Below are 15254 nucleotides of genomic sequence, written 5' to 3'. Positions count from 1 at the left end.
CCTGAAGTGTTTAAGTCCTTATCTGTTAGAAATACATACTAAAGGATTGACTAGTGAAATGACACGATGACGAGGCTTCACTTTCAAGTACTACAGGGAAAAAAAGGACAGGGTACAGACGAAGCAGGAATGACAATGTAAGTTAACTGTACTGTTCTATTTTCTTTTGTGTATGTTTGTAATTTTCTATTATAAGAAGTTTAAAACTATATTCAGATTAATTCACAAGACTATTTTACTGAGGATTTATTTACTTTTACTGAGGATTTTTAAGAGATGTATGGGGCAAACTCCTAACTTCTAACTAAGATCCAGATCAAAATGAACCACATCTTTTCATTTTGTTTCTCACAGTATCACCAGGTCTGAATCACTGCACTGATTCCTGTATTCTTAGTAACACCATATTTGCTGGATATAGGCTTTCTAAAACTGGAAGAAAAACAAAGATGTGAAAGTTCAACAGGTGATTACAACTAAGGCTACTTTTGGGAAAGAGGCTAAATCTTAATAGTCTCACTAAGAATAGCATGTGCTCTATGACCTATCTCTTAAAAACTGGATGTCAATAAAACAGACAATAATAAAACACAAACATTTGCTCAATTAGATGTACCATGACCTTTATAACTCAGGTGCAACAGCGGTCATCAAGTAACAATTGGGAACATGAGTAACATTACACCCAATCTACTACCTTTCAGATGATTTCATATATTCAATAAAAAAATTTTTTTACAGAGTAAGGAAGAGCTCTTTATTTGATTATCTTAATGTAACAACTGCACTAGCATTTTTTTCTATGATACCATGATAGCATAAGTATTTCCTTAATAAAGCAAGCACTTGATGTAAATTATCTCCACTTGTTTGGCAAAATAAGAAATATGTCATTCATTTCCTAATTGCTAGAAACTACCATGTATCTACATTCTCATTTCCCCCTATAGAAGATTTGAATAGACCAGTTCCTTCTGGTTTAACACTTTACAAGAATAAGTGAACAACCACATGTGGTGGAAAAAAAAAAAAAAGACTTCATTTAAATGTGAAAATCTCTAACTTTAGGTATAGCTTAATAATATTTTTTTAAAAACATCTTTGAGAAGTCTCAATAACATCTTTAAAAGCGTATTTTCATTTAAAAAATAAAAATTAAGTTAAAAATATATTTTTTACATATATCTCCTTCTAGACAGCTTTTTCTAAATTGTTTGATAATAACCATAAAATTTGGAAGCAGTAGGTGTTAAGTAACAGGAAATCTGTCACTTTCAGAATACGGTTCTTTTTCCTAGTTTCTCACCTGTTAAATGTTTGCCTCAATCATGTGCATTCTCCTCTATTCAGACAATTTATCTTTTCAACGTTTTTACTTGAGACCCTTTAAAATATACTTAAGTTTAGTACTAAAAATAAATACAATGTGCAAATATTTTCTTAAAACTCACACTAAAAATGCTTAAATTTCTGGTTTTTTCAGATACAAATCTGAACCCTATGGAATGTCAGCTTTGTCATCTATAAAACAGGGATAATCATACTGGTTCTGTGCAGGCTGTTGTACACAGTTAATGAGATAATGGCGATATATAAACTAAAAAGAGTCCTCCTCTCTATTTTCTTTATTAAACATTATTCACTGGAAAATGTACACAATCAGATTGTACTAGATTCCTGTACTAGATAGTAGGCAGAATTGATCTCTAAATTGTTCAATACAAACCTTGGATTACATAATCACTTCTTTATTCCATGTCCTTTTAAGCAGTTTTATATAATATATATATATATATATATACACATATATATGTAAAATTTATAGGAGAATATCTGTATCACCTGTTTCTTTTAAAAGCACCATATATTTTCTTTAGCCTATCTTCCAGGAATTTTACTCATGTTAAGTGCCATTGCTAATGCAATGCTTTGTGCTCTGTACCCTCACAAGAAAAGATAGGTATTATCATCTCACATTTTATTAATAAAACTTGAGTGCCAATAAATTAAGTAACTTGTTCTATGATACCAAATAGTAAACATTGGAGTCAGAAATCACACCCATATCTGTATGACTTTAAATTCCATTCTCATACCACTGTACAGTTTCTTATTTCTTAATTCATTGAATAAATATTTACTGTGTGCTCTCCATGTGCTAGCACACTATTCCAGATGCTGGAGATAAAGTGGTGAACAAAATAGACAAGTCCCTGCCCTTTACAGTAATTACATTCTAATGAGAAAGAGAAAAAAATGACCATATAACTACATAGTATAACACCAGATAATGGTAAGTGCAAGGAAGGGTAAAGAGCTGGAGGAAGGAAGCAGCAGATCCTTTCAGTTAGGGTGAGGAGAGTGACCTTTAAGCAGATATATGTCTGAATAAGGAGTCAAGTCATGTAACGATCTGGGGAAAAAACATGACAGGCAAAGAGAAGAAAAAATTAAAAAAATCTTAGGCAGAATTTTGTTTGTTCAAAGATAAATAAAAAGGCCATTGAGGCTAAAATGAAATGAGCAAGGCAGAGAATAGATGGATATGAAGTTAGAGAAAGGCAGGAGCCAGATCATGTAGAATCTTATAGATTATCATAAAAAATTCATTTGTAACAAATTATGGTTACCAAAAAGGAAAGAGCGGGGGAAGGATAAATCAGGAGTTAGGGATTAACAGATACACACTACTACATATAAAATAGATAAACAATAAGGACCTACTGTATAGCACAGGAAACTACATTTAATTTCTTGTAATAACATATAATGGAAAAGAATAATATATATATGTATGTATATGTATAACTGAATTACTTTGCTGCACACCTGAAACTAACATTGTAAATCAACTACACTTCAGTAAAACACAAAATCAAAAAAAATTCATTATTTTTCTGCTTGTAATGGACACCACTAGGGGTTTTAGACAGAGGAATAAATGATCTGATTTGTATCTTTTAAAAATCTCTCTGGCTACAACGTTGAGAACCAACTGAACAAGGGTAGAAATAAAATGATCAAATTTAAAAAGGTACAGCAAAATTCCAGATCAGTAGCTATCTAATATTCTACCCTCTAGTCCCATGTGACTACTGACCATTTGAAATGTGGCTCATCTGAACTGAAATATGGCTTAAGTGTAAAATACACACCAGACTTTGAAGACTTTTAGTAGGAGTGAAAAAAAAAAAAGAGTCAAAGAATGTTTTTATATTTATTTCACATTAAAAGAATATTTTAGATATATTGGGTTAAAACATATAATTAAAGTTAATTTCACTTGTTTCTTTTTATTTTTTTTAATGCAGCAAGTATAAAATTTTGAATTACAAACGTAGTTCCCATTATATTTCTGACAGTGCTGAACTGGATGTTGACCAGAATTTTAAAGGCTGAAGAAGAAAGAAGTATTGGATTTGGGATTCATTTTGAAAGTAAAACCTATAGAACATGTTGGAGGAGTAAATGTGAATAACAAAGAGAAATCATTTCAATTCCAAAATTTTTGGTCTCAAAAACTGGGTAAATGGTGGTGAAATATACCATAAAATGGGGACGTCTAGGTAAAAACTTATGTCTCAGTTGTCTTGTTTGCTATCCCAACTGACATGTCAAGTCATGGTCTCAGCATTCACAAATAAAGGGAGCCTCACTCATAAAGAGTACATGTAAATGACACCCCTAGAGTTATGCAGTGTTCAGCCCAAAGAGTCTAACCAACAACTTCCTGGCAAGTTTTCTCTGAGTAATGTAGAATTACTAAATGTTGTTGGTTAGCTGTTAGAAAATAATGCAGGCACATAAATTTGATTCATGTATAATGCTAGATTCTATTAATAAGAACATTTGAGGAAATACAGTAACTAGGAGTTCAAATGTTTTAACCTAACAACCCACAATTCAAATGCTAGCTCCAACACAGTAAAAGTATAACCTTGTTATCCTTCAGTTTACTCACTTCTAAAATGAAGGTAATACCTACTTCAAGCGATGAAGATTAAATAAGCTAATGTATATAAGGTAATTAACATTATATCTGGTGCACAGTAAAACCTTAATACGTTACAGCTATTAACAACATCATGAGGTAAGAAATGGAATAAGCAACAAAGCTACAAAAGATTTTTTAAGTCTCATTCTACATTAGTATTAGAGTATACAGTATCTTATTTCAGAATTTTCCAAAAGCAAAATGTGTTACCTGTAAGTAGTGTTTGGAACATAGACATCCCTTGCAGGAAACTCCAAAATTTCTCTGGTAGGTCTAACTCTACTGTCAGGGTAAAGCTTCACTTGAAGCAGCTCTGGAGTTAAGCAATAATGGGGGTTTTCCGGTGCAGGAGAAATGTCTATCTTTAGCTGAGCTGCATATAAAAATATATTATAAAAACAATGTAAACATAATAAATAACAACCTAACACTAAAAATACTTTTGGAAGAATTTAGATCCTATTTTTGCAAAAAGTGTGGGAAGAAACCAAAAACTGCTATCGTCTCAGACCTCTAAATTATTTCATCTTACCAAGTCTCACACATATATTACTTATACAGACATAAATACATAAAATAATAAATGCTCACTGAATGAATGAATGGAAAGGAAGGAGGAAGCAAAAAAAGACAAAAAAGAAAGAATCTAGCATAGAAACAAGCCAACATTTTGAAGACTAACTGATTTGGTTTAAACTTGACTGACTTCAAAATAGTTTCATTCCCATGGTTTACTCTGATCATAATATGAATCTGTTTCTGAATATTTATCATTACATGTATGTTTCTTCCTCTCTAGAAAACAATTTTAAGCCACAATATTATTCATTGTCCTCATTTCAGTACTCAAATTATCAAAGGTAAACCTGCATCCAAACTGTTGGACCACAGGAGAGTAGAATAGTGACATGAAGACTAGCAGGTATTGAGCACAAAAAGACATGTGGGCCAGATAAGTGAAAAAAGGAATACATAATTACAAAAACAACGACTATTAGCGATGATAATAGTTGTCTTCATGTCTGCAAAATTTCAAAATACCTGTAATAGGTCTTAGTCGCCGTAAAACAGAAGATGGCCTTCTCATGTCAGCAAGGAATTTGTACAGATCTTCATCACTTAAGCGGTCTCCTTCCTGATTTTAAAAACAGAGGACAAAGTATTCGACAAAAAAAATATAATAGATCCTGCCCTTCTTCCTTCAATTTAGTCAGAATGAAAAGCAAAATTAAGTTAATATAATTATGATTAAAAATAAACACGCTAACACACCAAAAAACATGCCATTTTCTTCTTTCTATGCTTTCAAGTTTTATTAAAAGTTACGATATTGGTATTTTTTAATTTTATACTTCTATTTATAGCTCATTATCTATGTTTATAAGATATTACAGGACATTCTAAAATAAAAATTGATGCAAATTAGAGGCAGATAAATAGAAAAAAGAAAAATAAGAATATAGACATAAAACAGACATACATACATATATGATAGTCATAAATTTGTTACACTTGTATTTTTGTCTTTTCAATTTTATATCACCAAATTTCTTAAGTGCAAAATATAGAGCATTAGCTGAATTCGAAAAAGGAAAGAAAGTAACAACAAAAAACTACTCTTAAGAAAAAAGACAATTTTCCTGATAATAAGAGCAGAAAGAAAACTCTGAAAAGACCTCAATGGGAAAAAAGAAACAAAAAATCAAACCATATCTAATTAACAAAAAAATCTTAATTTAATGTAATATTTTTCTTACACTTATATAGGTAGAAGTTAATTTTATTCTTTCATTCAAGAGTCATTCTTTAGATTTTATTAATTCAAACCTCTTGCATTTGATATCATATTATTTTTAATTCATAGTTCATACAATGTCTTTTCATCTTACTGGTAATGAACATACTTAAAGCTACGTTATTACTGTGTGCTCTCCTTGAGCCAGATCCCATTTGTTCACTATTGTATTCTAAACAGGATACAGAATTGATCTTCTTTCATCCCATTATCTTAAAAAGTGATTTAAAATTTAAATGGTTGGAGATTTTTGCTAATACTTTTATAAGTGGTTTTTAGTTTCATGAGTTATGTTATGTTTAAAGAATCTGACTTTATGAAGTTTTTTTTAACTAATTATTGTAATGTTTCATCAGTTGCTAAAATACACCCTTCGGAGTATAGAATTAATACAGCTCTTTAAATGTTCCTTATTTGAAATACAGATTATCTGTAGACTCAATTATTTCTGTCTACTTAACCTGTTAAATTGACTATATTATTGGTCTCCATTCTTTACACCTTGTCTATTTTCATGCCTTTTGTTGGGTAGGACATAGCTCTCTCCCTAAGGCTTAGCTATGGGATTTCTTTAGCCAGTAAGCAAACATGACACAAACACTTGAAAGACATTTATATAAGTAAGGTGGCCTTCTCTCTTGAATTTCTGCCACTGCTATAAGAACATGACCAGGGTGGCCTGCTAAAGAATAACTGAGAGACATGGAAAAGGTCCGAATCATTTCAGTTTGCCCAGCAGATGTCAGTCTAGATCAGCTGATGCCAGTCAATCACCAAACACATGAATAAGCATAGCTAACACTCATTCCTCCATTCTGCATGCTTACCGCTGTACTCCTGAAGCAACTAACTTCTATACATGTCAACAAACAATAGTCCTTAAAATTAATGTGTGGAGTTTTAAAATCTCCATGTATTCCTAATAATTTTGGCTTGACACATTACAAATCTGTGTACATAAACACTCCTAATTACTATATCCCAATCATGGAGAGTAATCTCTCATCAATTTAAACAAAAAATTGCCTTATGTATCTCATTTAGGAGAAACTAGTACCTTGAATTCTACTTTATTAAAATTACAATCTCTATTTTTTACTTAATATGCACTTGCCTGATATTCTAGCTATTTACTTATAAAAATCATACATGCTAATAGTTAAAAAAATACAGAATTGTACAAGAGTCAAGTGTAAATGCTTTTCATTGTTCTTTTTGTAAGTTTTCACACTTTGTTCCAGTTACCAGTTATCAGTCTCTAACACAGTGTCCAGTACATGACGAATGCTCAACAAATATTTATTAGATAAATAGGTAGGTGGGTGGATTGATGCTCAGTACATGGTGAATGCTCAAAAAATATTTGTCAAATAAACAGGTGGGTGGATGGATGACTTGTTGATTTTAAGTTTACAATACGAGTTCAATAGTGAAGCTGGCAGAAGAAATTTTTTAAAAGCTATGGAAATAGCAGAAGTGATAGTGGCGCAAAAAAGAGAAAGAGAGAGAAATGTCATAGCTACAAAGTTGTGTCATTGTACTAAGTAAATCTACTGCCCTGTTTCCACAGCTAAGTTTGGGCTTATCACCTTACCCAGGTAACACTGTGGCCTCTTCTAGACTCTTTCTTGCATTATTACCCATAGTAAAAAGAAAGACCCTTGCCACTTCAGACACCTCACCTGTTTTATTTTCCATCTGAGTCTCACAGAGCAGCTGCCTGTGAAAGCTACTGATACATAACCGTGAGAAAGGCTTCATATAGATCACTACCTGTCAGTTCATGACACATCCTGCCCTAAACCCTTGCCATCTCAAATTATAAGGTGTCAGTAGGCCAGGATTTTCTCCTCTTATTTAGAATAACACCTCAGAAGGGAGAATTTTGAAATAATACTCAGCATTCTCCTTTAATCTGCTCCAAAATACATACATGGTACTCTTCTCCAGTTTGTCACACTAACACAAATTTTCTCCTGTTCTTATATGGTTCTGGTCATCTGGTTATCTCAGGCAGACTTTCAAAATTTTCTGATTTTGATTCACAGTATAAAATTCATTTTACATCAAAATCCAGTCACATATACACATATATCCACATATCCATAGGTATGCACAAACACAAAAATTGGAGGGAAAAAAACTTCAGCAATATTTAACTTTACTAAGTGCAATGCACTATTATTTTTCTATTCTACTGGGTTTCTTTTTTTAATGTTGTGTGTTATCTACTAAATTTCCATCACTATTAATGGATCATGACCAGCATTTGAAAACTACTGATTTGACTCATGAATTGAAGTACAGAAAACATACTTGCAAAGAACAAAATATCTTTGATCAAGAACTTTTTGGACCTATAAATTTACCTATAAAAATAATGTTGAATGTATTTCAGCACAAAAATGAACCACTAGGGCCTGAAATTTATATTCCATATTCTATGGATATAGTACGTTAGGTCAAGAAAAAACTTGGGTGGGGAGGACAGATGAACCACACATCTACTCTAAGAAAATTCATAAATCATCAATGCTTAAGAAAGCTAAAATATTAAAATTAAGAAATAGAATATACATGTGGATGATTGATTTTGACGCATTACTAGTCAGTGTCAACATTTAAATAAATATAATGATAAAACAATATTATATTATTTTTTATTCTTATACTTTTTATTCTTTTTATTCTTAACCTTTTTAACTTCTTGAAATCACATATGTATATGTACTACGTGCACAACTGTGATTTTTCTAAAATCAAAAGAAATTTATGTACAAATAGCCCCCTAGAATTCCTACATGACACAACAATACCTGCTTAAAAAAATTTGTCACTGTGAGAGTAGCAGGTCGAAAGCTGGTCAAGTTACAAGCATCATCTCCACTTGTTGTCCTTTCAAGTGATCTTCTGCCAACAATACTAGAATTCCTTCTCTCTGACCAAGACCCTTTCCGTTCTACCAAAGAAAAAAAAATAAGACATTCATCATCATTTTATTTAAAATTTCTTTTAAAGCAGCTTTCCAAACACAGCAAAATAATCCACTGAAGCTGAAAATTATCCCCACAACATACTGACTATAGTAGAACAATTTCATGTCTGGAGAGATCAGTGAGGAAGCACAAAACTTAATTCCTCAGGTTCTCTTTTAAAATGGCTCCAGTGTAAAATGAGTCTCTACCACACAGAGATTATGCATATAACCAAAAATGAGCTATGAAAAGCAGCTAGAGAGGAGCTGTGTATTTACTAGAAAATATTCATAATATAAATTTTAGTCACCATATAATAATGGTCTCCCAGCCTCAGCACTTGAGTTTGAAACAAAATTTAAGATAACTTGCATTCAAAGTCTTTGCAAGATAACCCTGTTATTCAAAACCAATACAGCAACTATGCTGCAAATCAACCAGGAAATAGAAAAGAAACAAAACTATAAACAAACTAGACCTAACAGGCATCTACAGTACACTCCACTAAGCAAAAGCAGAATATACATTCTTCTCAAGCATACGTAAGAAATTCTACAAGATAAACTATATACTAAGCTATAAACAAAATACAATAAATTCAAAGGGACTGAAATCATATAAAATATGTTTTCCAAGAAAAGTTGAATTAAAACTATAAGTCAATTACAGAAGAAAATTTGGGAAATTCATAAACATGTAAATATTAGACAGCAGACTTCTGACTAACTGATGGAGCAAAGAGGAAATAACAAGGGAAATTAAAAAACATCAAAGATGTAGGAAAACAAAAGTACAAAATACCCAGACATATGAGATATCACTAAAGAAGTGCTCAGAGGGAAATTTTTAGCTGTAAATGCCTACATTAAAAAAGAAGATCTCAAACAAGTAACTTAAACTTACAACTTCAGAAACTAGAAAAAGAGAAAATTAATCTGAAGCAAGCATTAGAAAGGTATACCAAAAAAGACAACACTTGAGCAGAAATAAATGAAGTAAAAACTAGAAAAACAATAGAAAAAAGCTCAATAAAACCAAAAACTGATTTTTCAAGAAGATGAAAATTTTAAAACTTTACCTAAACTAATGAAGGAAAGAAATACATAGAAAGGACTCAAATTACTCAAGTCAGGAATGAAAGAGGGGACATCACTACAGACCTTAGAGAGAAAAAAGGATTATACTGCACTACTATGAATAACTGTAAGTCAACAGTCAGATTAAATAACAATTTAGGTGAAATGAACATATTTCTAGAAAGATACACACTATCAAAACTGACTGAAGGTGAAAGAGAAAATATGAATAGATCTAAAATAAGAGATCTAATTAATACTACTCAGCCATAAAAACCGACAACATAATGCCATTTGCAGCAACATGGATGATCCTAGAGAATGTCATTCTAAGTGAAGTAAGCCAGAAAGAGAAAGAAAAATACCATATGAGATCGCTCATATGTGGAATCTAAAAAACAAAAACAAACAAAAACAAAGCATAAATACAGGACAGAAATAGACTCATGGACAGAGAATACAGACTTGTGGTTACCGGGGGGGGGGGTAGAGGGTGGGAAGGGATAGACTGGGATTTCAAAATTGTAGAATAGATAAACAAGATTACACTGTATAGCACAGGGAAATACACACAAAATGTTATGATAAATCACAGAGAAAAAAATGTGACAATGAGTGTGTATATGTCCATGAATGACTGAAAAATTGTGCTGAACACTGGAATTTGACACAACACTGTAAAATGATTATGAATCAATAAAAAATGTAAAAAAAAAAGAGATCTAATTAGTAATAAAAATATTTAGCACAAAGACAAAATCAAGCCAAGATGGTTTCACTAGTGAATTCTCCCAAACTCTCAATGAAGAATGAATACCAATTGTTCACAAACTCTTCCAAAAAGCAGAAGGAAGAATTCACAACTCATTTCTATGAGGCCAGTATTACCCTGACACCAAACCAGATAGTGATATTTTAAGAAAGAAAAACTACAGACCAGTATCCCTTAGGAAAACAGAAGCAAAAATAATAAACAAAATATGAGGAAATAGACTCTAACAGCATATATAAAAAATTATATATCATGACCAAGTGAGACTTCTCCCAGAAATGTAAGATTAGCTTAACATTCAAAACCAATCAATTAATGCAGTACACCATACCAAAAGACTACAAGACAAAAGCCATACAAATCATCTCAATAAAGGCAGAGAAAGCATTTTATGAAATCCAACATCCATTCATAATAAAAAACACTCAAAAAGCTAGACATAGGAGGGAATTTCCTCAAGCCTACAGCAAACATCACACTGCTGAAAGACTAAATGCATTCCCTTAAGGTCAGGAACAAGATGAGGATACCCACTCTTACCACCTTTATTGAATATTGTACAGGGAGTTCTAGTGAAGATAATTAGATAAGAAAAAGAAGTAAAGGCATCCAGATTGGAAAGGAAAAAGAAAATCTATTTTTATTTGCAGATGATATGACCTTGTATATAAAAAATCCTAAAGAACCCAGAAAAGAAAAAAAAATGGGAATTAATAAACATGTTCAAAAAGGTTTCAAAGCACAAGCTCAAAATTCAAAAGCCAGTTGTATTTCTATACAACAGAAATGAACACTATGAAAATGAAATTAAGAAAACAATTCCATTTAAAATAGCATCAAAAACCAATACGATACTTGGATACATATTTAACAAGGGAAGGGCAAGACATACACTGAAAACTACAAAACATTGTTTAAAAAAATTTTTTTAAGATCTAAATAAATGGAAAAACATTCCATGGATTTGAAGATTTAATATTGTTATTTGGACAATACTCCCCCAATTGATCTACAAAATCAACGAAATTCCTTTCAAAATTCCAGCTGCCTTTGTGCAAAACGCTTTAGGAACTTTTATGAAAATGAAAGAGCCCAAAATAGTCAAAACAATCTTGGAAAACAAACTGGAGGACCCACTATTCCCAATTTCAAAACTTATTGCAAAGCCAAAATAATAGACAGTATAGTACTAGCAAAAGCTTAGACATATACATCAATGGAACAGAACTGAAGAGTCCAGAAATAAACCCATGCATCTACATTCAACTGATTTTCAAGAAGAGTGCCAAGACCATTCAATAGGGAAAGAATAGTCTTTTCAACAAATGGTGCAGGACAGCTAGATATCCACATAAAAAGAATGAAGTTGGAAACCTTATCATGTACAAAAATTAACTCAAAATAAGTTATACCGAAATATAAGAGTTGTAACTATTAAACTCTTAGGCAAAAACATACAAATAAATTTTCTCTATCTTGGATAAGGTAATGCTCTCTTAGGTACAATACCAAAAGCACAAACAACAAAAGAAAAATCAGAGAAACTGAATTTCATCAAAATTTAAAATTTCTGTGCTACAAACAACACCATCAAGAAGTAAAAGGACAACCCATAGACTGGGAGAAAATATCTGCAAATCCTTTATTAAATAAAGGACTTGTATCCAGAATACATAAAGAACTCTTACTACTTAATAACAAGAATACGAAAAAGCCAGTTAAAAAATGAGCATTAACCCAATAAGAAAAAAAATTCATTAAAAAATGAGCAAAGGTTATCACTGTATATTTCTCAAAATAAGATAAACAAGTAATAAATGCACACAAAATGATATTCAATGTCATTAGCTATCAGGGAAAGGCAAATACAAACTGCAGTGAGACACCACTTCACCTGCACTAGGATGGCTATATTCAAAGTACAGATAATAAAAGCACTGGCAAAGGTGTTTAAAAACTGGAGCACTCATACACTGCTAGTGGAATTTTTAAATGGTGCAGCCACATTGGAAAACAGTCTGGCAGTTCTTCAAAAGGTTAAAGAGAATTATCGTATTACCAGTAATTTCACTTCTAGCTATATGACCAAGAGAAATAAAACATGTCCACACAAAAGCTTATACATGAATGTTCACTGCAGCATTATTCATAATAACCAAAAAGTTGAAACAACCTAAATGTCTATCAGCTGATGAATGGATAAATAAAACACAGTATATCTGTACAAGGGACTATTACTCAGCAATAAAAAGAAATGAAATACTGCTACATGCTATAACACAGATGAACCTTTAAAACATTATGCTAAGTGAAAGAAGGTAGTCACAAAAGACTACCTATTGTATAATTCTATCAATATAAAATGTCTGGCATAGGCAAATCCATTCAGACAAAACAGATTAGAGGTTGGTTAGCACTGAATTTAAGGAATTAGAGAGAATAAAGAGTGACTACTAATGAGTGCAAAAGTGTTTCAAAATTAGACCGTGGTGACAGCTGCAGAACCTTGTGAATATACTCAAAAAACACTGAATTACACACGTTAAACGGGTGAACTGTATGGTATGTGAATTATATCTCAATAAACCTGTTAAAGGAAAAAAACAAAACCCTTTTAATGCCTCATTGCATTGCAAAGTTTACAAATAAAACAAGTCTACGTAAGAAAAGTGTTTAATTATACATGTAGGAATATATACATATTTTTGATGGATGTACTGGGGATTGAATCCAGGACCTCGCATGCACTCTACCACTGAGCTATACTCTCCCCCATTATACATGTAGAAATATTTTATACAAAACACTCTTACCTCCAGTGCTTATTTCTACTTCTGTAGAATCTCTTTCCAAACTACCAGCACTGCTAACAATATTCATTAAATGGATTGCAGTCCAAGCAAAAGGCATGCGATACTTTCCAAGTCTCTGGCAAAACTGATCAGCTTGACTTTTCAGCTTCTCCAATTTTTCCTTATTCTGCAAAATAAAACTTTATACATTATATGATTATGCTCAAAAGAAATGAATTAAAGGCTACTTCATAACATACAAGGAAAATATAAAAGTTAAGAATTCTCAGCAAAGATGGAAAAACAATCTGTACCTTTCAGAGATCAAGTAACAGTGCATTTTCTACACTACTAAACCACCTCAACCAGTTCTACAAATGTTTGTAAAAGTCTTTAAAATTTCTGTTTGTGATGATCTTATGTTGGGAGAAAATGAAGGAGAGCAAGTGTCAAACACGTTTACATACTACAAGTACTATTGTATGAAAGGAAAAATAACCATGTTCTAGTCAGCATCTGCCAACTACAAAATATTCTAGGTTATGCCTTGTTAAATTTTATATTTCTAAGAAAGACAGAAGTGGTTGGGCCATTTTGAAATAATCACTAACATATGACAACCATGACATATGAGTGGGGGTCACAAATAGACCAATAATAAATAAGCCCAGAGTTGTAATAAAAGAAGCAAAAAAAAAAAAAAAAGTACGACAAGAGGACGAAACCCTGGGAAAAGACTAATGACCCAAAGAGTGCGTGCTTATCTGGAAGACATCTTGAAGCTGGCTCAGTTTTTAGGCTATCCCCGAAACAAACACTAAGATGGCTTGCAATAGTCAACCAATGGTCCAAAGGTGAAAACTTACACCAAAATCTTTCACATACTCTGTCCATATAAGATGTTTGTGAAGTATACTCTGGTGATAGTGTCCTATCTTGGGACTCAGGGCTGAGATAAGATGAAGGGATAGCTAAATTGTAGCTGTTTATTGCTGTATCTGTCAGACCTCCAAAATAGATTCTTGCTTTAAGAGTACTTAATTCTATCAGCTTATGTAAATATGTAAGGGAAGTGTGAAATAAACTGCAATTATATACCTATAAGCTTCATATTAACAGAGCAAATTTAATTTGTAAAATGATGACCTGGGGAAAGCCAGGATACTTTAACCCTAATTTGAACCAGATATCCAGGAATCAGAGAATATAATGTGCTCAGAAGTAACCATATAAGCAGAAAAGGCCCAATTCTTGATCTCAATCTCAGAAAAATAGAAAGCAAAATGTTTTTTAGATTTTGGTGACCTGTCCAGTATTCCTCAAGTACATCTCTCCTGGATGTCTGACATATTAAACCATGTGTGCAAAGATCTACAATCACCTGCCATTCTTCTTCTTTTTTTTTTTTTTTGATAGACTTCATTCTTTTAGAGCAGTTTCAGGTTTATAGCAGAATCGAGCAGAAAATACAGTTCCCACATGGCCCTCCCCACCCACACATATATACTTTCCTACCCTTAATGTCCCTTGTCAGTGTGGCATATTTGGTACAATCGATGAACCAACATGAGTACATTGTTATCAACCAAAGCCCATAGTTTGCATTAGGGTTCACTCTTGACATTGTACATTCTATGAGTTTTGACAAATGCATAATGACATGTAGCCACCACTATAGTATCATACAGAATAATTTCATTGCCCTAAAAATCCCTTGTGCTCCATCTATTCATTCCTCCCTCCCTCACTCTCCCCAAACCCCTGGAAACCACAATCTTTGTATTGTTTCTGTAGCTGTGCCTTTTCTAGAATGTCATTTGGTTGGAATCGTACAGTTTGTAGCCTTTTCA

General features: G+C 32.3%; 1 protein-coding gene across 5 annotated transcripts in view; it reads right to left on the bottom strand.

Annotated features, from left to right (window-relative positions):
• Positions 1-15254, bottom strand: part of DOCK7 (dedicator of cytokinesis 7) — a 176330-nt gene that overhangs the window by 115436 nt on the left and 45640 nt on the right. For all 5 annotated transcript variants that reach the window (XM_072974312.1, XM_072974308.1, XM_072974309.1 and 2 more), the window contains exons 11-14: positions 13426-13591; positions 8606-8748; positions 5036-5129; positions 4205-4367 (exon numbers count right to left, since the gene is read on the bottom strand). In XM_072974312.1, the coding sequence (XP_072830413.1) occupies positions 4205-4367; positions 5036-5129; positions 8606-8748; positions 13426-13591 (566 nt within the window). The remainder of the gene's footprint in view (positions 1-4204; positions 4368-5035; positions 5130-8605; positions 8749-13425; positions 13592-15254) is intronic.

The sequence above is a fragment of the Vicugna pacos genome, chromosome 13 (genome assembly GCF_048564905.1).
Source record: "Vicugna pacos chromosome 13, VicPac4, whole genome shotgun sequence".
NCBI lineage: Eukaryota > Metazoa > Chordata > Mammalia > Artiodactyla > Camelidae > Vicugna > Vicugna pacos.
This window is presented reverse-complemented; position numbering and strand designations above follow the sequence as displayed.